The sequence below is a fragment of the Syngnathus floridae genome, chromosome 2 (genome assembly GCF_059516105.1).
Source record: "Syngnathus floridae isolate MCC-2025c chromosome 2, RoL_Sflo_1.0, whole genome shotgun sequence".
Taxonomy (NCBI): Eukaryota; Metazoa; Chordata; class Actinopteri; order Syngnathiformes; family Syngnathidae; genus Syngnathus; species Syngnathus floridae.
The window spans coordinates 13,760,373-13,787,569 of NC_142414.1; the positions used below are offsets into that span (position 1 = coordinate 13,760,373).

General features: G+C 41.9%; 4 protein-coding genes across 10 annotated transcripts in view; 2 read left to right on the plus strand and 2 right to left on the minus strand.

Annotated features, from left to right (window-relative positions):
• Nucleotides 1–943, plus strand: part of LOC148401948 (FERM, ARHGEF and pleckstrin domain-containing protein 1-like) — a 25,576-nt gene extending 24,633 nt beyond the window's left edge. For all 3 annotated transcript variants that reach the window (XM_088401149.1, XM_088401130.1, XM_088401141.1), the window contains exon 28: nt 9–943. In XM_088401149.1, coding sequence (XP_088257275.1) covers nt 9–84 — 76 coding nt within the window. In that variant the 3' untranslated portion in view covers nt 85–943. The remainder of the gene's footprint in view (nt 1–8) is intronic.
• Nucleotides 729–2,694, minus strand: LOC148401949 (gamma-glutamylaminecyclotransferase-like). Its single transcript, XM_088401286.1, has 2 exons — nt 2,110–2,694; nt 729–1,754 (listed from the first exon to the last, which is right to left on the minus strand). The coding sequence occupies exon 2, from the start codon at nt 1,736–1,738 to the stop codon at nt 1,280–1,282; it is 459 nt and encodes a 152-aa protein (XP_088257412.1). The 5' UTR covers nt 1,739–1,754; nt 2,110–2,694; the 3' UTR covers nt 729–1,279.
• Nucleotides 1,642–14,822, plus strand: LOC148401950 (uncharacterized). Of its 2 annotated transcripts, none has more exons than XM_088401049.1 (10): nt 1,642–1,777; nt 5,079–5,224; nt 5,522–5,603; nt 6,218–6,353; nt 6,568–6,767; nt 6,881–7,017; nt 7,101–7,242; nt 7,344–7,625; nt 7,818–13,131; nt 14,027–14,822. In XM_088401049.1, exons 1-10 carry the CDS (start codon nt 1,760–1,762, stop codon nt 14,035–14,037), a joined length of 6,468 nt encoding a protein of 2,155 aa, XP_088257175.1. In that variant the 5' UTR covers nt 1,642–1,759; the 3' UTR covers nt 14,038–14,822. The 2 variants fall into 2 exon arrangements, with proteins under 2 accessions (XP_088257175.1, XP_088257168.1); XM_088401042.1 differs by lacking the exon at nt 1,642–1,777 and adding an exon at nt 3,042–3,268.
• A 241-nt stretch (nt 14,823–15,063) lies between these two features.
• vegfc (vascular endothelial growth factor c) lies at nt 15,064–26,808 on the minus strand. 4 transcript variants are annotated; one of them, XM_088401250.1, is made up of 10 exons: nt 26,415–26,808; nt 25,401–25,987; nt 22,510–22,533; nt 22,293–22,434; nt 22,018–22,211; nt 21,606–21,736; nt 21,217–21,320; nt 19,905–20,039; nt 18,517–18,718; nt 15,064–16,087 (listed from the first exon to the last, which is right to left on the minus strand). In XM_088401250.1, the coding sequence occupies exons 2-10, from the start codon at nt 25,500–25,502 to the stop codon at nt 15,976–15,978; spliced, it is 1,146 nt and encodes a 381-aa protein (XP_088257376.1). In that variant the 5' UTR covers nt 25,503–25,987; nt 26,415–26,808; the 3' UTR covers nt 15,064–15,975. The 4 variants fall into 4 exon arrangements, with proteins under 4 accessions (XP_088257376.1, XP_088257368.1, XP_088257354.1 ...); XM_088401242.1 differs by having other exon boundaries at nt 22,293–22,533; nt 25,401–25,523; nt 25,620–25,987; nt 26,415–26,807; XM_088401228.1 differs by having other exon boundaries at nt 15,065–16,087; nt 22,293–22,533; nt 26,415–26,806.
• Between the last annotated feature and the right edge of the window lie 389 nt (nt 26,809–27,197).

The window sequence follows — 27,197 nt, forward strand, 5'->3', positions numbered from 1 at the left end:
TTCACCAGGTGGATGGAGGTGATTCGCAGTGCCACATGCTCCACGAGCCGCTCCCTGCCAAGCAACAGGAAAGATCTTTATTGATACCCCACGGGTGAAGATCTGGATTGTCAGCTGCTTTCAAGCCAAAAAGACACACCAAATCATGCCACTTTGCACTAATTAATATCCGCAAATAAATCATCTTTTCACTTTCACCTTCAACACACACTTGGGAGGTTCTTCACTGCCACCACTCACTTTCCGCACAGCTTGTTTGTATTCATGATGCCATTTGCCCATTTTTTCTTCTCCTGGCAAGCCATGCACATTCTTATCACAAACCCGACCCAACATTTACCACAAGTGTTTGCATTGTGTTGGTCTAAAATCATTTCATGCACAGGTTAGAGATGATAATTTATATACCTGTAAATCAGGGGTCACCAACACGGTTGCCCGTGAGGACCGTGTGAGTCGCCCGCAGGGCTGTTCTAAAATTAGCCCAAATAGCGGCACTTATCAGTGAGCTGCATCTATTTATTATACATGAGCTATTCTTGTTTAAATCACACTTACATGTGAACTGAAAATGACAATTAATAATAAAATAGTTAAAGCTAAATTAAGCAAATTTGCTATTTCAGAAGTGTGTCAGGAAGTAGCCCTCGGCTTAAGAAAGTTTGGTGACCCCTGCTGTAAATCGATCTATTTTCAATGACAATTTAAATACATTACTGCAGTGCCACTTTCAAAGAGAACACATCTTTTATTGTTTTTGTTTTGCAGCAGCTTTTTGTACAGTTCTTTGATACACTGTGAAACGATCTGCTTTGCATGATTTTTTCAATTCAGTACTTTGCCACATTTTTGTGCCTCACTTATACAGACAATCTTCAGAAGGAGTTTTCTTCTACAACCCTGACATTTTTATATTCTAAATAAAGACAACAATCTGTTTGTACTCAGGAGGAATTATGTTTTGTATTTAGAACAACACAGTACAGAAAATAATCATCATGAGCAAGATACAATTGTACAATTTTGTTCGGCCAAAACAATAGCATAAAGGTGACATTCAGTTGCACTAATACTGGAGAGTCAAACTTTTTTTATTGCAGTTATGGTTGCCCTCACAAGGCTATTTATGCCTGCAACTATATTAATGTGTCCACGTATATCATTCCATATCCATAATGTATGTAGTGTACAATAAGCTCATTCATACTATCGATAAAGGTTAGGAAACACAACAGAAAACGCCAGTACATAAACATTCAGCACGATGGGACGAACAGCTTTAGTGGCGTTTATACCGAAACCCGTGATCGCCCTGGGAATCATAGTTCTCATGGTGAGGCAGCGAGGGCCAATCCGGCTGGTACGTCGTCGTACTGTACACAAAGGCCTCAGTGACACTCCCCGCCACAAACCTCTCCTCATTGTCGGGCTGCCCCAGCCACTCCTTCACCTTCAGCGTCACCGGCGTTCGCTGATACATTGTGGGAATATCTTCAAAATCATCCAGGAAATGTAGCAATGGCTCGTCCACTCTATAGAGCTCGCCATGAACCCTGTGACCTTGACCCGGGAGGTTGAGGAGGAAAGGAATGTTGTATTCACCAGCGATCACTAGGGGGAATCTCTCAGTTGTGACGACAGAGGCAAGCAACTGCGCAGCTCCCACGCTCTTGTCCAGCATGCGGAAGTGATTTGGTTGCCCCCTCTTCAGAGTGCCATAGATGAAGATTTGAGCCATGATTCAGGAGAGGTGACTAAAATGATGAGAATTACACAGGTACCAATGTCATTCATCTTTACTGAGAATATTTATTATATTTTGCAATTGTTATCGGTATTTTAGGCAGAGGTGGAAACTGTATTTAAGTAGAATTACAGGTGCTTGTATATAAAAAAAAGATTAAATGGTAGAAATGATGAAACGTTTATACTTTTTTAGTTTTACTTATGTATTTTTTGTATACATTCAGTTTCCCCTAACTTCAGCGCCTGAAAAGTAATCTACATCAAATAAGCCACGTAAGCAACACCTACGCGTGGTCAAGAATGTGAAACGTGAACGTCTATTTTTGTTTTCGCACAACTCGCCTAATAGCGAAACGGAAGTACCTGAAATGAGGGATCAGCTGGAACCATGTGAGTCTTGCCAGAGTGTAGACCTGAATTTAGAATCAAAACTGTGACCTCGTTTGGAGCTCCTCTTTAAAACCGAGGCTTTAACCATAGAAATAAAATATAACACGGCCTTTAACGCCGGCTCGTACATCAACTCCTCCGCCATGTTGTATGTGTCAAAGTTAAGCGGATTTCGTGAAATGAAAACTGAAAATGACTTATCATCTTTTCGCCACTGTAACATCTTTGCGCTAACTCGAAACCCTAACTCGTTTAAATCCCCTACTTTGAAACCCCAACTATTGTTTAAAACCCTACTTTGAAACCCCAGCCCTGGTTTAAAACCATAATTTTAAACCCCAACCCCAGTTTAAATCCCGACTTTGAAATCCTAACCCTAGTTAAAAACCCTACTTTGGGGAGGGCAGTTACAGACGGTGGCGGTAAAGGTATACATTTGTATAATTGAAACCTTTGGCATAGTTCCTTCAACTTCCATGCCACCGAGATGCTGGACGGCGCTGCCAAGCACCTTTATTAATTTGTGCGTGAGGGTTTCAAACTAGGTTAGGGTTTCAAATGGGTTTTAAACTAGAGTTAGGGTTTTAAACTAGGGTTAGGGTTTCAAACTAGGGTTTCAAACTAGGGTTTTAAACTAGAGTGAGGGTTTCAAAGTAGGGTTTTAAACGAGAGTTAGAGTTTGCAAAGGATGCAAGCCACACTCATCCACATTTTCTTTTTAATTGGCAATTGATTAAAAGGTATAAAAAAAATTGTGAATAACGGAGGACAGGTTCCATGGAGACGATCGAATAAAACGAATGGTAACGTTGTTTAACCGGCACTACGTTTTTTGGCGTGTGAACCTTATTATCCGCCCTGACGAGCTCACGTCGGCACTCGCCAGACTATCTAACCAAGCGCTCCAGTATACATTGCAATAGCCAATAAGCGCCCGGTAATGCGGACCGTGTTGTGTTAGCTGCTGGCTGGGCCAAGCAGCTACGAGCGAGCCTAAGCAGCTAGTATGGCGGAGGAGAGCAGTTTCCCCGAGTTGGAGGGGCTAGAAAAACAATTGGAGTCACTCATAAGCTCTCATTCAAGTGACGACTTGCATGGAGACAGCAAAACGTACTGTTCGGACTTTTGTAAGGTAGGTCGCCGTAACCCGATTTGATGACATATTTGTAGTCGAAGGTGTTAGCATGTATGTTGGCTGACTCCCCTCCCCCAGAACTGAATCGCTAGCTTTAGCTGCTATGATTGTGAGAATTTGCAAGTAAAACGAGTCGATTCCATTTAAAAACACAGACGTGGTTTTGTAACCCAACATCCAAGTAATCCCAGTAGAAAAATAGAAGGAAACGTTCATTCAAGTGTTATTCTGGCTATGTTTGTTTTTTAGCTATCCTGCTAAATATTACGCCTGAGCAACCGATCACGAAATTACAAACAAACTCAGTCAAATGTTTGCTGGGCTCCGGAGTTGGCATTTGGAAGTGGTTTGCACTTGGTGACAGATTTACTGCACCCTCCAGACCTTAGTTCCAAATGCTGGTTGTTGATACATTTCAAACACTTATCAATTAGCCGAAGTTTGTAATCTGTCCTCATATATGGATTGAAATATCCTTATTTTACTAAATCAGGACATGATCTCTGTTTCCCAACGTTTATTGAGCCCAAAGCACATATCTTTTATTAGAAACACCATTAATATCATGTCATTAACAGAATTCAATCAAATAAACTGTCATTATATTGTCTCCCCAAACTATTCAAAGAAAGAAGAAAATATTAGAAAATGTAGAGAACATATCAGTATTATTTGGAGTATTATTTAGCAGGGTGTGTTTTGGCTGAACAAATTGATGTTTACAGCAAACTATATAATGTGATGTACACAAGAATCACATCAAATTAATACATAAAACACAAATATGCACAAAATAATACATCCAACATACCCCTTGACCAGTATGATGGTACCTGGATCATAGATGTCATAATGACAATGTGCATGACATAACCCACTGCCAGCGGAGTTTGAAAGTAAACAAGCTACAGCGGTCCTCCAACAGATATTCCTGGTCCATGCAGTCGTCTAACCCACTTCACTGTGCTTTTTAGCGCCGACTCTCATGGCCTTCTCAAACAACACATCTATTTTATCATTCACAATGGTCGTGCTGTTAGACTGTGCAAAAACCAAAGAGAAACAAAGAGACTATGGACCCATTCCTGGATGATGGGGAGAGGGGCAGTATGGACTGCCTATTATCCAAAAAGAATTTGTTTAATGACTCCATGTTTGCTCATCAGCTATGAGCTTTGGAGTCAAGCATAGCATTTCAAAGCCTCACATGCACTTATTTTTATATGCAACGTTGGAACGCCACAAAGTTTGAAGTTTGAAATGGCTTACTTAAACCAGGATCTACATTGTAGTCAAACGTTAGAATCAAATCCAAGGTTTCATAATACACAATGATAAACATTTAAACCTCATGAGCGGGTTCATTTTCTATTCAGATCCGTTTAGCTCATGGACAGTCACTTTTTTTAAACTTTAAGACACTGTAATGACACAAAAAGTCCACCAGATGGTAATAACATTATGAGGTTTGGTTGACCGGGTAACTGAAGTCCATTGTATAGCTCAATGTTATCTTCTCATGTAAAGTGTTTCTCCTCTTGTCCACTTGAAGCAAACTGAAATTACTCCATCCAACATACAAACACGGCCAACACGCGGCATGCCGGGGGGATATTTCATATTTGGTCTGCATTGGCGGTTTACACATGCAAGAAACAGTGGCTGTGAAATGGGTGCTACTTGACCCATTTCGGGACGATCCTGATGATCTCTCATGGCAGATTAGGGTGCCACAGCACTCGGGTTGCAAATTGGTGGACTAAATTAATGGTAGATTTAAATCAATTTTCACGGTATGTCCACGCAGCTGGTGGAAGAGTACGCCTCGTGCTGTCGGACGCCGCTCCCTCGGCTCAGGATCCTCGAGACGGCACTGTGCCACTTCACTCGGGCCTCATCCTTCTTCACATCAAGCTGTGATCACGTGCTTCACACACTCAGTAGTTTGGCCTTGTAAGTATGAGCAGGTCATATTTTCACACACAAGATGGTCCGAGTTCGCATTTAAGATGGAATGTGAATGCTTGCATACAAAAAAAAGGATTCCATACAAAAATCCAAATGAAGACCTGCAGTGTCCATGACCAGGGTCGAAGGCCATTTTTCCTTATTTGGTTGAATGGGTTTTGCACAGCTTCAGGCGTATTTGATGTTAGTGATAACTATATCTGGATTCATTTAAAGTGTAGAAATTCTTAATGAAATTTTTCTTGACCCGTCTTAGGTTTTTTTCCTTTTATCTTCACACAGGAGTGTTTTTGAGTTGCTGCTTTTCTTTAATGAGCAAGATTTCCACGAAGAGCCGATGAAGCACTTCTCTATTAAATTTCAGGTGAATAGTCTTGACTGTATTTTTTTTCAACAATTCAACAATTGCAAATTTACACCATTCAAATAGCCACTTCGATTATTTGCTGTAGACTGAGAACACTTTGGTTTGACTTCAAGTGATATATTTTCCATTATTTTCTACCATTGCACGTCTATGGAAATAGTTTTTGCAAAATAAACGATGATAGGACCAGATACTATGTTGCATGTTTTAACCAAATACAATGCCACAAATATGTGTGTTACAAATATTTTTGTTACAAGTGCTGTGGCCAATTTATACTGTCGTCATAGTTTGCCACAAATGTCAATGTACCGCCATCTCTAAATTGTGTTCAACTGTTAATGAAGAATGCAAAAATTACTAATTAGGCTGACAGGCAGTCGACAGAGACGCTCTCATATGAACTTATTCCATGGTACCGTCTCCTCTCTTTTTGGTATTCACAAAATAGCAAGAAACGGAAACAGGGATACGTCGCATGTTCATATTTACTAAATTGGCTTAAAAAATTAGAAGTGTCTGTATGGAAACCTCACCGTTATCGTAACACTCTACATTGTTATATAAACAGAATATTAACTTGTCTTGTCTTTTTTTTTGTATCATTTCAGGAATGTCATGTTGCCCTTTTAAAGCATCAGAATGTTCACTTACTTCAGGTTGAGCCTTTGCTTCATTCAGGAGGCGCTTGGGCCAGTACAACATTGAAGGCAATACTCAGCGAATCCAGTTTACCTCAGAATGAAGGTAGGTGGTATTTGTTGTCAATTTCTTTTCCTCATGTTCATTGAATTGATACAAAATGTACTCTGCAAATACTGTGCATTGTCTTTCTCACTTCATCAAATACATTTTTCCTCACTCAGAAAACAAACAAAAAACCTGTTCAAAAGTACTGCGGTTAATGTGCTAATTAGTGTGTATATACATTTAACTGGGAACGCATTCTGTGTTTTCTCAGTGGACAGGTTCCTCAGCTCTGAGTTGCCAGTGTTCTTGGAGCTTCGGGTGCGCTACCTTCTATCCTGTGAGCGTGTCCGTGAGGCTTTAGCCCTGGCTAAGTGTTGTATTCGTCATCCGATGGCAGGGAAACACTTGTTCTTCCTCCAGGTCTACCTCACATGGCTTTACAAGACGCAATACAATCAGCTGCTTAAAGAGGTTGGTGCAAAGGAGGCAGCCACTTGAACATTAATGGCCGTATATCGCTCTCTCTCTGTGTCTGTAATTGGTTGATGCTCTGTTTTAGCCCCAACCTGAACTGTTTCTTTCAGGTTGCTGACCTCACTGGTAAAGATGCAGTGCACATCATCTGCAGTTTAGAGTATGAAGAAACAGATCAACTGCTGTTAGCTCTCTGCCAGGTGTTCCTTTCCCAACTTCTCTGCAGGGGAGACATGTACTATTTATGGTGGGTGAATATCCATTGAATTCAAATTAATTTTTAATGCTATATATGGTGTATAAATGTCCCACCCTTATGCCCCTGTGCAGGGAACTTGTTTTTGTGTGGAGCAAACTTCACAAACGGCTGAATACTTCCAAGCAAACTTTTCTGGAAGAAAGCCGTCGGCTAATGCTGTCTGCTGCCAACGTCAGCTCTGTCTTCCCATTTGTCAGAGTTGTTATTGAAGAGGTGAGAATACGACTCATCAAAATTATTTGGCTATTTATCCAAATCACAAATCAGTTGAGATCATCTCATGCAACTGATTATTACGGTTTCTGTCTTGTTAGCTTGGTGCAGACGGGGTCCAGTTTTGTGTGGAGCTTTGTGCAGATGCCTTGAAATCTTGTCTCCCATGTGACATTAACACCAAGTCGCTGATCTATAAAACTATTGCTGGCCTGCTGCCCAACGATTTGGAAGTGTGTCGGGCCTGTGCGCTGCTTGTCTTCTTCTTGGAACGCAGCGTTGGGGCCTACAAGATGGTGTATTTCCTGTATATGCTTCCAGACCAGGACTACCATGTTGAGCACAGTCCCATCAGGAATCAAACCCGATTTGAAACACTGCAGGTAAAGCACTATCTTCATCTACAGTATTTATTAGTCATGTTATTCTGGCGATGATTTTTTGCTGACGTTAGCTATAATCAACCAATTTAATTGGCCGGCCCATTAATTGGTCAGGCCCTACTATTTATATCCGTGCAATACAATAACGTGTCAATGTATTATTGTTTTGTTTGTGGGTTTTTTCATTGGCAGATTTTGAAGAAGGACCTTTATTTTGATCCAGAGTTTTGGAACCTCATTGCTTTGCGGACCAATTGTTTGAAACTGATGAGCAAGAAAGTGGTTGACGCTTCACTCGACGAACTCATGGAGGAATCATGGGTCCCAACCTACTGTGCCAAAGACTTTCCCTTTGTGTGTAGTACATCAACAGCAAATACTGATAATGGAACAGCAAAAAGGCCTTGTCATAATGATGGCAGTCACAAAGAAATTAGCTCTGAGGAGACACCCAAGAAACTCAAGGTGGTCCAAAGCAAAACAGGACTGAATGACAGCAATGCCGTGAAAAAAAAGGCTCCTGATAACGGAACAGCAAAAAATCCTAACGATGGGAGGCATAAAGAAATTAGCTCTGCGGAGTCACCCAAGAAACTCAAGTTGGTTCAAGGCAAAACAAGACTGAATGATAGTGACGCTGTGAAAAAAAAGGTTAACCACAGGTCACGTTTTACAAAGGAAGCATCATCGCAACCTTTGAGGCGCTCATTTTGGCAGCTTGACAGGATGCATGACATTGGGTCTGGGCAGCTAAGACGAGCTACTCGACTATCTGCAAAAGATCCTCCAAAACGAAGGATTCAAAAACCCAAATGGCTCCTGGAAGATTCTGGTAATCTACAAGAGTCAAAGCTTAGGAAACGCAGTTTGAGAACTCAAAGAGTGCATCAGTCGTCTGCCCTAAAGAGGTCTGAAAATGGTCGGCCCAAGAACAGCACACAAGCCAAGGCGTCGGAAAACTCTTGCGCAAAGCATGAGACAGCAAACGCTGTTGAACCAGCTTCTACTCCACAAATAATTTTGGAGCTGTCGCTACCAGACAACGAGCTGCTGGGAACTTTCGCCGAAGACGGCAACAAACCGAAAGGATGCCCTCCGATGCTCTTTTATAAGCCAACACTAAAGCTTCCTGACCCCTCCCATCCTGTGAAGGTGCTGCATGGAAAAGAGGTCATCCTTCGAGCAAGGGATGAAACTATGCTTGTGCAGCTCTTGCACTGTTACGCTCGCAGGCCTAAAGGAAAGGGTAAAGGGTCAAATATTCATGGATCTGTATCAACAATCACACGCTCTTCTGCGCATGGGAGTTCCCTCAAAGAACCACAGAGCGTGCTTTGTGAGAAACCTAATGCTGAGACAAGGGTTGGTTTGAGCTCGGAGGATGCAGTTACAACTGAACACCCAGAAACAACATGCCCGGTTCAACAGTCGTTAGCAAAAGAGCCTTTAGAAAGCACAGAGATAAAAAGAATAGTTTATTCAGAAAAAATAATTGCATTAAAAGGAACAGGAAGTTGTATTTTAGGTCAAACTGCTCACTCTTTAAAGACGGACAAAGTCCATACCACGGTTGCATCTTTAGAACTCAGTGATGAACGTTCTGTTGAAATGAAGGTGACTTTAGCTTCACAAAGCCTTGCAGTGGAGAAAGTCACACAACAGCCAACTACATCTTCCATTGACTTTTCACCAACCTTCGATACGCTAAGCAGAAAAATAGAAGACACAGAATACACCCCGTCAGTGTCCAACACATTACCTTCTCAAAGCTCTGACTCTACGTGTCACACGCCTCTCCAAGGGAGACAAGCTCTTGTAAACACAAATGAAGAACAAAATCCAAAGCCACTCAGCCCTCATTCTGAAAATGGCAAAACATGCATTGACAAGGCCAAACACATCACAGAGGATGCACAAAACGAACATTCTAACCATATGGATGACATTTCAGCCTTAGCAACAGAGATGGTGACTCAGTTTTCGCCAGTTCTCCCAGACTTGGAGAATTGCAAACAACCAACAGATGCTAACTCCAAGCAATCGGTGCTCCAAAATGAAAGCAATTTTGCGAATGCCTCCAGTCAGACAGTGCCAGAACCATCCACCACTGGTAATACGCAAGGAAATAACCATGCAACACCAGCCGAATATGACGACTACGAGGATGACTTTGAGGATGATGAGTCAATAGAAACAGAGGAATCCAAGTTGGAGTACTGCTGTACTTTTTGTCACAAAGATTTTAAGGGCAGACGCGTAGTAATACATGCTATGTTCCACTTCCGTAAGGATGAGTGTATGTTTTGTGGGACCACATTCAAAGATGACCTCCTGGCAATGATGCACTTGTCTGATCACATTGAGAAGCTCAAAAGAAGCAAGGAGGTAGCCAGCAGCAAAGCTCAACAAACCTGTGAGTCAGAAACCAAAGATTTCTCCCAACCCAAGACCTCTGCCAAAGCTAATGTTCCCAACAGCCTATCTGGTCATCACCATAGTAGGAAGCTGAGGAACTCCTCTGTCTGCAATAAATCTCTTAGTCATCCAGAAGGAGACTTGCGATTAGAATCAAGAAATTTGCGATCAAATGACAAGGCAGTCGATAGTCAATTTGTACAGAAAAACGAGCCAAATGAGTGCATTGACGGCAAATCTCCCGGAAGCAAGGTAAATGGACTTTTTGACAAAAAGAATAAATTTGACCAAATGAAACATGCCAACTCAAAAGCTGAAGACAACCAGGCAACTCCAACACACGATACGGAAGACAAAGCAGACGACCGCGAGTTGACTCATGCGATGCCCAACACTTGTGGTTCCTTTGCATCTTCGGTTCAGAAGAGGAAATGCGTTGAAGGTTTAAAGAATAATGTCATTAAGGACGGGAAGAAGGCTATTCAGGAGAAAAGGGTAGAGCCCAAAGTGAAAATTGACTGTCCAGCAGATGGATGCACTTGGTCCACAGACCTTTCTAAAAACCGTGTTGCTCTTCTCTACCATGCTCTAGAGCATCACTACGGTGACATCAAACCTTTAGAAATGTCATTGAAAGTTGCAAACAACAAATGCAGTATTTGCAAGAGGGTTCTATGGAGTTTTGAACATTTTCAGCACCATGTGGAAAGACACCGGCTCAGTCCTCGCCATCCTTGCCTTCATCTGGGTTGCACTGCCAGGTTCAAAACTGGAAATGAAATGAGCCGACATGCAAGAAAACACAGTCCACTGCAGGCAGTGTGCTGCTTGCCTGGTTGTTCCAAACTATTTATTTGTCTCTGGGCACTGAACCTTCATGAAAAAGAGCACTATGCTTCCAAACCCATCAAGCCAGTTAAGACTGTGGACCTGCAGACAGACCACAAACCTAACTGCATGCAGGTAAAAGCAGTAACCTCTGCTACGGAAGGGTCTTTGAGCCAGTCCACTCGTGTATTAAGGCGGCATGCATCTCGAGACGTGACGGCGAAATCTGCCAGTGTTCCTCCTCCCATGGCAAAAGGAGAGCTAAAAACCAGAAATGAATCCAAGCATTCTAATGTTTTGAAGAATCTCTCCAACAAGGACACCACCGCACAGTCCAGTAATCATAGTTTGAATCTGAGGTTAAGAAAAGGTCAAACATCAGAGCCTCGGGAATTACCCTTCTCCAGACGTAGGCTCAAACTGAGGCATAAATTCAAGAAAAAGCAGGTTCATGTCAACCAAACTGAAATGTTCCCTAAAACAAGAGGCCGTCCACGAAAGGCAAACAAAGCAACACATGACGAAAACACGACTAAGGGACAAAACAGTCAAAGTCTAAAGAGTGAAACCCCAGACGGTCCTGAGACGCCAACGTCTCCAACGGTTAGTAACAAGTTAGGAATTAACGAAAAGCGAGAGGAAGTCAATGACGATGACAAGATTCTACACCAGAAGTCAAATTCCCAAGAAAGAGTGAGCAGTTGTGTTGAGCAAAAGATTTCTTTGCACAGAGGCTCCCCCTTAACTGCAGCATCTCGGAGTTCAGTTGTCCATGCACTCAAATTAAGAGTTCTTAATTTGAGGAAGCGCTGTGCTTCAAGGAGCAGCGAGTCTTTGGAAGCCAGTAGGGCAAAGAAGGAAAGGCTTACACTTAGAAAAAGTCCCCGCAGACGATCTAGCCTGCAGGCAGCTTCAAGGGAGCCTGCAGCGTCAACAGTTACTCATGTAGCCCGGAGGTCTGGGGATGAAAAGGGAGAGAAAACGCATTCTTCCAAAAGTAGTCCAGCTGATCTTACTCCTGCTTCCACTAAGGTGAACGTGAAGAAAACTCGACCTAAAAAGAAAAAAACAGGAAAGATGCTTCAGATTGGTGACAAAAAAGTCGACGGGACAATCTGCCCCAGTTTGGAAAAAAAGTCAGATGAAGAACATCATAATGTGACAAGTGATGGCTCCAGTTCTACCACGTCCGATTGGAATAAAAAATCAAACGAAGAACCTTCAGATGCGACGAGAAGTGGCTCCACTTCTACCGTGTCCAATTTGGAGAGAACGTCCAAGGAAGAACTTTCAGACGTGACAAGTGAAGTCTCCAGGGAAGAACCTTCAAATGTGATGAGCGATGGCTCTGGTTCCACCATGTCCAATTTGGAGTCAGTGGAAGAACCTTCAGCTGTGACGAGTGATAGCCCCAGTCCCACCACGCAAATGTCCATAAAAGAACCTTCTAACGTGACGTGTGATGGCTCCACGTCTATCACGTCCAATTTGGAGAGCAAGTCATTGGAAGAACCTTCTCATGTGACAAGTGATGTCTCCATTTCCACCATGCCAAATTTAGAGAGCAAGTCAACGGAAGAACCTTCTCATGTGACAAGTGATGTCTCCATTGCCACCATGCCCAATTTAGAGAGCGAGACAACGGAAGAACCATCTTATGTGACCAGTGATGACTCCAGTTCAACCACGTCAACAGTTCAAGCAGAACCTTCTTCAAAAAAGGATGTGCATGTTCGGAGAAACAAAGGTGCCAAGGCAATTAAAGAAGGTGAAGTAAAGAGTAGCAGGAAAAGACCACATCCAGACCAACGTACTGCTAAAATAGCAACCGAGTCGAAAACTCAAGCTTCAATCGGCAGTGAAGTGAAGGTGGGAGAAGCGGACAATTGTGCTAGTGAGCAGCTACACGTAAACAAAACACCCGAGTCTCTCAAAGACAAGCGTGGTCAAGCCAAGTCCAAGTTAGCAAAAGAGTACGACGGATCCACATTGTGCATGGACACTCTGGCCGAGTACGGCAAGAAGCACATGCGTGCGCCTCCCACGGCCTACCTCGACGAGAAGTTCACCGCCATGCCCAAAAAAAGGAAGGAGGCGGCATCCGACATCCACACCTCGCTGGAGGAGGCTCCTGTCACCGTCGCGCAGCAGAGACATCGGTGTGCCAATTGCTTCACGACGTTCAACAGTGCAGAAGAGCTGCAGCGCCACCACCATTTACAGCACTGTACCAACCTCTTTGGCTTTGACTCTGATGACGAAGGTGAGTCAACCGATTGGTGATAGGTGATATATTGTGGGATCGGCTTAGAAGACAAATGTTGGTCAATCAATAACCTTTTTTTACTATACAAAATGAATAGTTAATGTTGCTGAAGCTAGAATTGAACCAGTTTCTCTCAACTCACCCTTGCTCCAAGAGATGCTCTTCCTCCTTCCACCTGCCCCACCCACCGATTAACTCATGCAATCACACAAGTCACAGATGCCTCCAAGGTCTCACTGACACTAAGATCTCATCAAACTCTTGCAACAATACATGTAATACATCTGTAGATTTTCTGCTTCTAAAAAGCATGTATTTTATTGGGTAGCTATTGTGCTATGGTTCCAAAAATCTGCAAGACCATGAAGGTGTCTGAAGGTGATTGGATGAACGAGTCCGGGCTTGGGGCCTGTGCAATCAAGCTTGTTTGGAGGCGCATACGTGTTGTTGACTGTAAAAAAATCAATGATCAATCAACGATTAGTCCACAATGAGTCACCTTGTTGTCGACTATGTAACTAAATGATCATCGCAGGGATCATTTTTTTACACAGATTAATGTTACTGTAAAACAAAAGTCGGGAAAAGTCTAAAGTGTCCAAAGTTTGGGATTGTTTTGCCCCTCAAAACAGAAGAAAGGTCTATGTATGCGTGTTAGACTGACCTGAGGATAGAGTGTATGTTATTGTTTAAATCCAAAAAAGATCCAGTTCCATTAATCCCGAGCAATAGTAAAATCATCCTGTTTTCTCAATCACTCCGCCTAGTTCAAATGACACGCTTTTTTCCATCGGAGAAGTACCTATGACGTCTTTGCGGAATGTTGAGTTTCTCTCCGCTTTTGTGGCTCATCGGAACCTAAAAGCAGTCACTTGTATTCTTTGCGTTGCAGGGAATTGTTGAACTACCTGACTTGAATCTAAGTGAGCGGACCTTGTGGATGCAGAAGTGACTGGCCGGTGGAACTTGTATGGGACTGTGGGGTGGATCGAAGTCCACCAGACCACTTCAAGACTTAATAATGTATGATGTACAGACCAAAAGCGCCATAATGGCGATATTTGTTAATGAAGGCCGGTGGCTAGTCGGTGAGTTAAAGGCCTGCAGTAGCCCAGTTGGTTTTGCTGAACCGTTTATACTGAAGTGCCTGCCCTGGATCCACCCTTTCCTGTTTCGCCAGAGTCGACCGCAACCGACACACAGACAGAACTGCCGCAAGGATACTCTTTCTCCATCAGTAAGCCATAAGGAAAAGAAAAAAAGATGCTTTGTTTGCATTTTGCACTCTTGTCATAATCGACAAGGTCATCATACTTTTAACATTGGACAATGAAATGAATTTCCAATTTCAAACTCATGATCTTTTCTCGGTGCTGCCACTAGGGGTCAGCTTGCACTCATAGTTCTGAAGTCGCTGCAGCATTTCTTACCCTAAGTTATTGTTTGCAGGTTTGCTTCATTGCATTGACTATTTCACAAATATTGCATCTTTGTCATGAACTGTATCTACTATATACATTGCCTAGGCTTCAACGAATTGCAGAACCACAGTTTTAACTTTGCAGCAGGTTCTATTTATTTTATTTTTTTTATATTGTACATATTAGAGTTTCAATTGCTTATGTCAGGGTTTGCTGGAGCGCAGTTTATATTTGTTTCGGGAAAGAAATAAAACGTATTTCACATTATTGATTCTATTTCTCTTACAGCAGGCTGTCAGTATGTTTCCAGCAAATTTCCTGTGGCCTTTGTTTAATTCTCTTTAATAGAAGTAAATGTTGATTCAAATACGCCTGCACCACCAAGTGTTGCCCGAGGCTCACCTAAATTACTTGTCTCTGCAGGTCTGTTTGTGTTGTATAGTTACACAAATATTAGCATGGGAAGGTTTTCATTATTTCAATTAATTCTAATGTTTTAAATATAATAAACAATGTCCAGACATTTGTCAGTAGATCATTTAATTGAAAGTGGGGGGGAATATTTCAGAAAGGAATATGAAACATTTCAGACTTTCTTTTTCTAAAATATTAGGATTCATTCTTTTAGCACTGTTGGTAGCATCACCAATCAAAACATGGACTTTGGCAGAGTGATTTTCTTGAATACAGTATTTCACAACTACAGAGGAATTTCGTTTTAAATACAAAAAAATTAAATATTTACATTTTTATATTGCCTAGGATCATTTAAATTACAAGTAAAAAGCTGTAGATCAGCCCTACAGCAGGAGCTGTATTACCTTTCTGAAGTGAATGACGAAGAAAAAACAGGGTTTACAAGATGGACAGTGTGTGCCCTCTGGTAGGAATGCAAACGTTTAGTTGGGGGGGGGGGAAGCATTTTGGTGTCATGTTCATACTGCTGTGACATCTCCGCAAGGCCCATAGCTTCCACCTCACAGCCTGCAGCAAAGTTGCCTTGAGCTTATTTCATCTTTAGTCTACTCTGTCATTATCTTCTTCCACTTTCCATTTCAACAAAAGTGTCGACGCACTTGCGCCAGCGTGTTGCAGCAGGTACCAAAGCTGGCTCTGAAATGGATTGGTCCTGATCTGGCCTTTTGACATTTCTCCAGGTGCGATTGGACAAGAGCCCACCCGTACACAGACACATGTGAGTCACATATATCCCATTTCCTCTTCTGTTACTGCATCCGCCCGTGGGACCAAGCATTTTTAGCGCCTTGAATCATACTTCTTAAGTCTGTTGTAATCCAATAAGTGTTCATTTGTTGTTCTGCTCCACCCCTTGGTCTCTTCTGTAGTGTCAGGCCACAAGTTTCCCAAGGTTTAAACGGCGTCCTCGGCTGGCATCTTGTCTTTTCTACTCTGTGACCGGCTAATTCCACGCAGGCTTCATATAGTTGGGGATGCACTGGCAGACTTGGTGGCTGTAGTAAAAGCCAGACAGGCAGGCGCGTTTGGGGGTCCTGCAGGGTAACCTGTAGCAACTTGGGAATAGTGGAAAAAGGGAAAACCTTCCATTAGTCCCAATTTGGGCTCCCAATGGGAAATCTTTATAAAGCATGTGTTTGATTTTCACAGCCAATTATGTGAAATATTACAAACTGTAAAGTTTACAAGGCAACTGAAGGCAATTTAATGGAAAGGTATTAGATTCACACATTTCACTGATTGACATTTGACTGTTCGAACATTTTTTTCCCCCACTCTGAATCTGATAATACACATTGAACTGCCCAAAATGTGTTAGCCCATCTCTGACATTTCATTAGGGAACAGATTTGTACTAGGATCCCTAAGGAGGATGCTTTATGTTGACAATTATTTTGATGCGCACACATTTATTTACAATTCAGTCAATTATTTCCTTCTTTTTGGGGTTATATATATCCAAATAGTTCAAGAGATACAACAACAAATGGAGTTCCAAAGTTGAATAAATCAAACACTGATGGCACTGCACTGTTTTTTCCCATGCAAAAATGCTTTGCATGGGGGAGGGCGCACTTGGCTGAAAAAATATTTCACAAGGGGTAGTAGGATACATCACTGAAAAAAGGCTGTGAACCACTGACTTGGGGAATATTCCACATTTTTCAAAGGGGGTGATGTGTTCAGGTCTCTAAAGCGTGAATTTAAACTTGTTTTTCTTGAAATTTTAAATTATTGTTTGGTTGACGGATAATAAAACAATTCTAAAGAGTTTATATTTTATAATATATGCTATGCTTTCAAAGTTGTCAGTTTGTTTCAATTGTATTGAATATGCAATTGGGTCAATATACAGGATACCTAATACAAAAAAAAAAAATTACAGTTCAGCAAATTTATTTAAAAGTCAATCAAAACCTCTCAGTTGGGATAATGCAAGGTATGACCCTATTTGCAATAAATTAGCTTGATTTTGTCAAGATGATGCAACATCACATTTTAGCCAACTACGTTTCAGTTTCCCGTTAAGAGCCAATCTTAAAATTGCTGGTTGATTCACATAAATTCCTGCCAATCAACCTCCCAAAAAAATTCCTAGGATTTTGCAACCCTCAACCCATGCATAACAAAAAGTACAAGCTGATGTTTTTGTGGCAAATCCATGTTGATGCGCTCCTTTCTTCCCTCACAAAATGCCTGAGAACGTCCACTGTGACAAATCACCCGCACATCTGAACTTTCCCTCATGGCTCAGCTCCCGTCTCCTTGTATGTTTTTCTTTTTGTCCTGTCACTCCATCCATCTCTGTGGCTGCCCGGCGGCCTGATGGTTGCTGTGCTCTGCTCACTGTCAGCAAGCTCAGGCCTCTCGGGTCAGAGGCCTCTTGCGTGCGAGCTGTGGGAACCGCACCACACGCTCGCAGCTAAGAACGCGGTTGGGTGCCGGGGACGTCTCTTGTCCATAAAAGGAAGCATCCAAACAAAAGTCAATGGAGAAGCTTTCGAGTCACCAAAGTTTGACGCTCATTTAGATTTTGCTTCTCTTCTGAGTGCCTCCTATTTACATATTTATTAAGGAAGAAATGATTGAGAGCAGCACAATCATGTTTAGTGACGAGGTGAATCAAAAGGGGCAATTCACAAGACAAGTGGTCTCGGGGTTTCTTACTAATGCGGGGATGGGGATGACCGTTGAGGAACAAAAGTCGCAAAAAAACCCATGCGGGTGAGGAGAGTGTCACTTCTTTATGCCCATAAAATGGTGATCGTTTTGAAATATTCAGAAATAGCAGTACGATAAATGGAGATGTCAAATTATGAATTTTGGTGGCATACCGTTCTAATATTAGCTGTGTTATGCTTTTATTTTTATTTTATACACACACATTAGGTGTTTTAGACTGTCCCTAAATTAGTGACAGGTTGCAAAAGTACTCGAATGCTTAACAGAAGTAGTACAGATACTGGCATTACACTTCTGTAAAGTATAAATGGACTTTTACTGTTTTTGATGGAATTATGATAACTTGGCAGAACAAAATAAACCTCTGAAAATAGTTTCTCTCGAACAGCTTAATAAGTCCTCATACTGAGGAAAAAATGGCTATTGTTGGCTCGACTTTCACACTATCATAACATGTTCCCATCGCTTTGCTAACATTTGAGCGGAGTAATGAAAACAATGCTAAATTAGCCCGTATATGTTTTCAGTTTATACTGAGAATTTCGAGGCAAGTCTTTTTTTATTATTATTAGCTTTGAAGCATTCTTTGGGCCAACAACACCAAACTCTTAAATAAGTCAATGGAAGAGGGGATATCTTGCATCTCTGATTTATTTCAATGCTCCTCGTTCACTTTTCTCCCCATCTTGCTAGAACTCAAGATGTCGTCAATTAGTCATGGTTGACTTTCTCACCGGAAATTAAAACTAAAAATGGCAACTAAACCAGCAGGTAAAAAGCAAGTATGGGTTTTTCAGTTTACCTGCAGGTGTTAGGGTTGAACCTCTTGCCTTGCCGTAGACAAGTCTGTGGACTTTCTCTGCACTGACACAAGCAGGTGTCGGGGTTGAGAGGTTGATTCCCGGGACACTGGGCGGCACACACGCAGCCGCACAGCTCCTCGTTCCAGCGCTGGCCGACGGGGCACCACTTGCCCTCGTCCTGACCTTCGCATTGACATTCACCTACAGGAAACAATCTGCTTAGGTACTGTGCAAATTTCACCAATTCTATTTGTCTATTTGCAGTTCACTTGTTGCAAATTCACCTTTTTTTAGTGCTTTTCTTTTTAACCCATCCCCAACTATTAGTTGAAAAGTTGCCATTTTTTGAATTTTTTTTGTGCTGGTCCTTTTGTAACACCCTAAGATGCCAGTAGATGGCAGCAAAGCCCCGGGTAATAGGAAATTAGTAATTGACGTCAAAGGAGTATGTTGAAGCGACGCATACCAACTGAGAGACAAAAATATTTTTAGGATTGTGAGAAGTTACAACAGGTTTGACTTAGGTTGTAAAATGAAAGCTGCATGTATGTTACTGCTACATTTGCACTCTCGGTGCACTTTTTTCATATCATCTGTAGGTCACCTGAGTTGAAAGGTCATGTAACATAAGTTTGAAGTGTTCTGCATTAACATTTGTTGTTTACGTCGCATAAAATATCCACTATCCTAACCCAACAACAAAGGAGTTGGAGCAAACCAAAAACACATACCACATGGTGAGATTTGTTTTCTTTCCAGGACAAAGGGCTGTTTTGCACAAATATTACAAAAGATGGTGCAAAACTGCTGAAGTACAAAAGCTGATTTTGTGCACATTTTTCACAAAAATAAACTCAAAATTTGAATCTTTATGGAGGTACAATGTTTGTGCTACATACTATATTTCAAAATCTGGTCTAAGTGCAACTATACAATTTTTGCCATCTAGTGGTGAATGCTGGTATTACAACTTAAAACTAAAACAATAAAATGCTGAATAAAATAATTATCCTAAATACCCCCAAAAAACCTGCAACAAAAATTATATAAGAGCAATTTTTCCCTATATATTTAAGCGCAGTGGTATTGCTCAAAGAGTATGCCATGTTACAGTGGCTTACCATAAAATATACTTTTGAGGAATCTCACATTTGATGAAGGCTTAGGCCTACTAAACGGCTGTACTACATATTTACTGTGATTCATATAATGTTGGTTATGATGGCAATACTTGTAGGGCCAAGTATTTTTTCCTGTGGTACTTTGAGAGCCACTGCCATAGGCAATTATACACAATTTTAGTGGGAGGATCAATTCTTCATGCTTTTGGAGACAGGGTTCTGTCCCCATTTTCTGTATCTGCATGCAAATCTTAACCCCCCCTTACATGTGTTGTGGTCCAGTTTCCAGCCCGGACCGCAGCTGGCCTCGGTGAGCCCGTTTCGACAGACGCATTCGCAGCTGGGCTCCTTCAGAACCCTGTTGGGGCCGCAGAGAGCAAGCAGCCCTGAGTCCAAAGCCTCTGGAAGCCACAGAGATAACGAGAAGTTGTTGGAATAGCACCAGCGGTTCGTTGCAAAATCCAGGCCTTGTTAAGTAAATACAACCGAGCTGTTTCTTTTCAAAAGCACGAGAGACAACGATTTCACGGAGGATGCAATTTCTAATGGCACATGATGCAATATATTTCAAAAAGGCAGCATGGACACAAGGAGCTCAAGTTTATGTATCTGCTTAAGAATTAGGAAATGTGCTTACGATTCGCTCTGAACTCATCCATTTCAGCAGATTTTCAAGACCCTGAGGATATTGTGTTCCATAACAAATTAGCACCAAAAGAGAGACCCTTCTCGCACATGAAAGAAAAAATACTTTTCTGGCCTTTGTCCATTCTTTAGTAGTCTGCTGTAAGTTGGATTCACCAAAAACACAGGTATCTGACCAATAAGCAGAGAAAAATAGCTTAATTGGGGAAATGGTTGGAATAGCACCCTTTTAAAAAAGAAAATATCAATTTTTTTGCTTTTGTTATACCTCTAGCTACAACACAAAAAAAACTGAGAAAGGGATTTGAATGGTAAAATAATCAATTATTTCATAAATTATTACAGATATACTACAACTAAGTTGAACACCTAATTTATTCACTCCATGGACTATCTCAACTTTTCTCATGATCGTGACGCACCAAGTTTATATAATGTGAGTTGCTTTGTCCGACTTCCAACGTTGTACCATTTATTTCCCTCATAATCGACGTCTTCTCATAAAATCGGCTGGTCCCAAATCCAAAGCAATACAATGTCGCCATCTACAAGGAATTACAGCGAGCTACAAACCTAAATTTCGCAGACAAACTGGACGGGACTCTCTACCCATTGAAACACTTGCTTGACAAACAGTGTAAACCTCGGGGATGGTTGACTGTTGGATTCCAGATCCACCGAATATAAACATTCACACCAGTTAAAGAGTTCGTAAAGTATAATAACAAATACATATGTAATGCACTGTACTATAGAATGTATACACAGGTGCATTTGACTCATCCATGTGAGCGCCTCCTTAAATGTCCTTAACTTGGCAGCATAGTGGTTCAGAGATCCTGGCTTTGAATCTTGGATTGAAACTGTCTAGATTTCTAATGAACATCTCAAAGCAAAGAGGTTCATGATCAGAGAACAAAAAAAATCTCTCACCTGTCTCTTTCTCAGAGTAGTTAATGGCATCTATTGGCACACACATGCAGTTGACGGGATCCCACAAGAACGCCGGAGCACAGGGGACCGAGGGAGGGGAACATCTACACAAACACAAACGCACACTTAAAATATGGGACGAGGAATGTCAAACTTGACTAGGCAGGGTTGTCCAACCTTTTTTCCTAGAGAGTCCCGAATCCCATTTCTACACTCAGAACTCTGAAACCTTTATCGTTTTCCTCCACACAAACTAGTCTAGCTATACATTTTTATCTAGAAATGTACCCCAATTTTGTTGGTTAAATATAAAGACCCTCCTAATGTATTTGTATTGAAAACCACTTGGACACAGCACCATGACACATGCCTACTTTAATGTCACTCACAGGTGATCCATTGCGGCTCGTCTGATGATGGAGTGAAGTGGCCGCTTAGGGAGGCACTCGCACACCGTGTGATTGACAAAGGTTACCATGACAACGGAGCGCTCCATCCTGGGTGGCGATAGTTCCATCAGCTAGGAGGACACAGGAAGGTGAGAGTTTTGTTTTGAGTCAGTGATTCCCAGCCACAGTTATAGTGACAAGCTGCACAATGACTTCCAGGCGATGGCGAGAGGTGCCATGAACATGTGTATCCACTTGTTGCCATTCATGCAACAGAAGTGTCATTGATGATCCTTACTTCAGTATACAGTAGTACCTTAAAGGGGAAGTGAACCCCGACATGGATAAAAACGGGTTTGGGAAATGATGCTTTCATCAGAGCGAGGCCTGATGCGGGCGTGCTAATATTCACCGTCTTGTTGACGAGCACGTGACTCGTGTTGGTGCAGTAAAAGGCTTCGTTGGTGCAGCATCCACCGCAGCGATGCAGCGCCACGCAGCGGGGGAGGTAGAACTGACTGGTGGTGGATTGTTGGTACTCTTTGGTAACCTCAATGCACACCTCCCGGGGCTGACACGAAGTGCGCTGGATCTCTTCTAGGATGACTGTTCATGTACGATTGCATTAGCCAGCGATTCAGTTCAAGTGACTTTGACAGCATTAAAGCACAACGGCGCGGCGTTTACCTCCGAGAGTACTGTCCACTTTGTAAAGAGGCTCTTCCCGCAGCTGCACCCAGCCATCGTCATGGTTCAAATGAACCGCCGGGCTCGCCGAGGAGCTGGGAAATGGGGAGGAAGAGGCGTGCCATGATTTCTTCCTCAGGCACTGCTGAAGCAGATTGTATTCAGGATAGAGAAGCCGCAGCAGCTGATCCACACTCTTGACGCTCTGTAAACTGACCTGGTCATCTGACAACACTGGAGCCTGGAAGCAAGACAAATACAACATTCTTATCATAGTTGTCGTTCTTGCTTGAAGCTATCCATGGATGCGATACTAACAAGATAAGAATAATAATAGTGGACTTGTTTTTAAAGCCTGCACGTGGTGCTATACACACTAAATTGCCCCCAGCCCCCTCCCCACCAAAATAAAAAAAAACTTAACTGTTCATCTCTTTTTTTCCCCTTGGTCTTTGTGATTGGGACATGAGGTCATTGCTGTGGGACTGTGAGGTCATGACGGAGCAATGACTGGTCCAGTGCTGGGTGTGTCCTCTTCCCAGGAACATGGAATAATAATATTCATGGCTGTTTCATTACCCCAGCTGCAGCAGTATTCAATTACTTCAAAGCCCTTTTCCTGCTTCTTCTTCTTCTCCTTAGGATAGCAAAATCAAGGGCAGCAAACTGAGTCCAACTCTTGCACCATCATGGGAATCTGAACCTGAGATCTGCTCTCACTGCATTTCCTCACGAATAGACACATTTCTATTGTTTGGTCCAGTGTTTCCCAACCACTGTGCCGCAGATGTGAGAAATAATCAGCTGTGCAATATTAATATTATCCAATATGAATCACAGAACGAATTGTAGATAGGATCGCCAAACCACTGGTCAGCCACTTGCTAATGGCGCATGTGCGGCTCATCGGAGAATCTCGAGATTTCATGTTGTGTCGATCTGATTGTGCTGCATCGGTACATATTTAGTTTACGTGTGTGCTGCTGTCTGCTTTTGATAACAGTGACCCTCTGACGGAAATACCAGCATATTGTTCAACCGGAGAACCGGGATTGGTCATTTTCACCAACCTAAAATACACGGTCAAGCCGTAACACCTTGACTGTGATCACCACTCAGCTGCTGCCAGAACAGAAGAGCGTCTTTAAACGTGACTTTGTTCTTATTGTCGCAATATTTATAGAGCTAGTCTAAAACAGTAAACAAAGTCATGTTGATGCTTTTGGATTTTAATCACAATCACTTTTAGTAGTTTATTTCTTGCACTGGATAAAACCCTTTTTTAAAAAAACTGTCACTTTAATTAAAAAAAATAAATACAATTTAAAAAATATAGATCTATTTATTTTATTCAATTATTCCACTCTCCATGTATATACATATAAAGGACTTTATTTATGTAGTACAATCACAAAGTCTTTTGTTGTAATAGAACTAATTTTATTATAGAAGCTGGTGTATGCCTCGAGATTTCTTCCCGGAGACGCTTTGCTAGGCCTTCACTGCAGCTAGCTTCGACCCATTGCTTCTTTGTGGTTGTGCCTTTACTTTTGTCTTCAAAAATTTTGGCCTGAGACTTGACCAGTGAGGGATATTCAATTGTCAAAGATCTCAGTTGCATTCAGAGTACGTCTAAGGTCATTAGCTATTATTACTATGAAATGTAGTCCGATCAACTTTGTAGCATTTGGCTGAAAGTGAGCAGGGAGTAAGTACACTAGAGTCCTGTATATCACATGTCCTCCATCATGTTTGACCACATATTGCGTTATGCTTTAGATCAAATTACTTTCCTTCTCCATACTTTTGTATTTGTAGTTCTGATACATGTTGAACATGAATCACACAATCAAAGAATTTCACAACTGATTCAGTCAACTCCAGGAATATTAGTAAAAAATTGACAATAAAGCAGACTTTTGAAGAATTGTTAACTACAGCTTGATGTGAGTAAGTTCAGTTGAGTTCACTGCCACCATAAAGCACTCCTGTCAGGTTTTTGCTTGCAAGTCAAAGGAAAAAAATTGTCTGAACAACATCTTATATTTTCAAAAACTTCTTTCACTGCTATCTCAAGGCACCAAATTGTTAATACGGCCTCAGCATTTTTTCGCAATCACTATTATATGTAGATTTGTTGTCTTTCAGCACAATGTTGGCCTTCTTTATTTGCAAAGAGATCTTCTTGGAGTTGATAACTGCAGTCAGTTGCCCAATGCCAACCAGATATTTAACATAAACTCTGGACTTCTACTATCTGCTGGATTTGAGGTAACAAGGGAACAGACTGCAACTGGTAAATTCAACTAAGTCAAAGTCAACTGTGCAAAATACATTTAAAGGCTAAAAATGTATTTACAGCAGTCACTTTTTTATCACCAGGGTTACGTTCCAGACCTCACTGCAATAGTTGAATAGCCGTATTGACCGTATATTTAATATACAGTTAATAATTTAAATTGAAATAGATAAATTGATTTTGGTATTAAGTCATGGTTCATTCGCCTTTATTTTGGCATTATCCTAATGTATAAAACCAGACAGGCTAATTTATTGCTTGTGTTTGTAAAAAAGATAAAAACATAGAAAGAGTAGCCTACCTGGAGGGAAAAATCACATATTAAATCACAGTATTGGGGGCGGTGGGGGGTTCACAATCAGGTTATTTTCCCCGATTGTTCATCCCTCATCTGAAGTCTTTCATGTAATTCCAACTGGACAAGTCTTGGACGGCTGTGACATTGTTGCAAACTTGCAGCTGACTGCTATACCAAGAACTAGTCGCTTTGAGTACAGCGGCGTGAAGACACATGACCAGAGATAGCCAATCGCAATTTGAGATTCACAAGCCTCAGCATTAGATAGGGCAAAGGCGAAAGTAAAAAAAAAAAAAAAAAACTATTATAACTTTCAATATGAGATTTTGGGGTGATTTCTCACATGTGACTCACATTGTGATCATCAAACTTTCCAACAGCAGCTGTAATTAAAATAACATTCTTTATATGAGTAATATAACACTAGTGACGTAAATGTTGTAATTAGATTACATAGTGTCTCCAACCCTGATTAGAAGTAACTAGAAGATCCATGTTTTGTAGCTCTCACCTGGGTTCCCGTGTCTCCTGCTGAGTAGTAGTCCATGTAGTCTTGTCCTGAGCACAGTTTGCTGACATTAAGAATCCATAGGAGGACAGCTGGTATCAACATAGTGAGGAGGAGAGAGTCGAGCTGAAGTGAAGGCAAGGACAGAGGAAGGTGATGAGGGAGGAAAAAAGGTTTGTCACAGGGTGTCACAAGCTCTCAGGTGTCCTTTCGTCATTCTACCCGGGGACGAAGTTGCTCTTCCGGCGCAGGTTGTTCGATTCTGGGAAGGCAGCGGAATCGAGCATGATGAGGAAAGTAGCGAGGCTCCTTCAGTGGGCGTGTGACGTCTCGTCTCGCCGCATTCCCGCCGTTCACGTTCAGGTGGACGTCGGATGAGAAAGACGGGTTCTTTTTTTTTGTTTTGTTTTGGGATTTTTTTGTCTCTGTGTCCTCGCCGGCCTCGTCGCCCTTCACACTTGCACACCTTCTCGCCGCCTTTATCTCTATTTTTTATTCTTTGCTCCGCACGCAGCAGCTGCGCTCTTCCCACCGTCTGTCTTCTGCTCAGATTATCCGCTTCTTGCCCAAGGAACCTTCAGGGCAAAGCTCTTCAAAAAAAAAAAAAAAAATATCTGTCAGAAAAGCATTAGAGAGGGGGAAAACGGAGAGATTCCCAAATCTTTCAATAGGAATGGAGATGGTGACAAAGGCAAAGGCCCTCGTGTGAGCAGAAGTGTAGATAGAGGAGCTGCAGCCAGACGTCCTGGTGGAGTAAATGAAAAAGAATACAAGAGTGGAAAGCTTGTTGCCTGTGGGCGGAGCCGAGTATCCGAAGGATGATTTATGCATTATAACTGGTTATACTGGCACGCTTTCTTTTCTTTTTTCCCCTAGAAATAACAGTCTTTCCTTTATGCCATCGCGCGCCTTCAAGAATATCTACATTTACTGTCAAGAGTATTTTTAACCCGCATTCCTTTTGAAGCTTTTGCTTTTTTTTTTTTACTCCATTCAGACTTATTTTCGTGCGCTCACCTCAGTTGAGCAAATGGTGATAAATGCGGGCTCTTAAGTGCCTTTTTATTGGCCGCTAATAGTACTTGCTGTCTGTTCACGGTTTCTGCTTTACATCATTCTGCTGCTGTCCTTCCTCCGAATAAAAAAAGAAAGAAGAAAAAAAAAGTTGCCGTCAGACATTTTTCTTCCTTTGCTGCTTGTAGTATCCAAGGTCAAACATTGCATACTTTTACAAGTGCCCCAAGGCTTTTGGGGGCATGTGTGTCCCGGAGGAAACGTGAACACCATAAACCTGACTTTCGAAGTTATCTTTCACTCCCGCCCTCCCAAGGTGAGGAAAGGGAAATACACGCAACGAGGACTGACGAGACTTCAAAAAGTCAAAAGACGAGAAACGGTGAGTCGCTCGAAGCTGTGAGAAAGGGGAGTGTCTGGGATCTGGGCAAAAAAAAAAAAAACATCCGATTTTTTGGAGCCAGTGGCTGGCAGCCTTTGCAGGGATTAGAGACGCGCATGCACGCACACTGCGGCAAGTGTCTGCATGCAGATGTGCTTTATGTGTTGAAATCTGCAAGACAAATTCCACATTCCAATCATTGCTGTCTACATCTCCGTGTGAGCTCACGGCATAAAACTAAACGAGGGTTTGTTGGATTGTTGCCAACAATCTTCTGTATGTACATTAATGACGTGGTTTATGTTAAGAAAAAAAAAGTCAACATTTGTGGGTTGTTAATTCATGTGCAGGAAACAAATCACTATTGAAGTGCACTGATACGAATTACATTTGTATCTTTATTA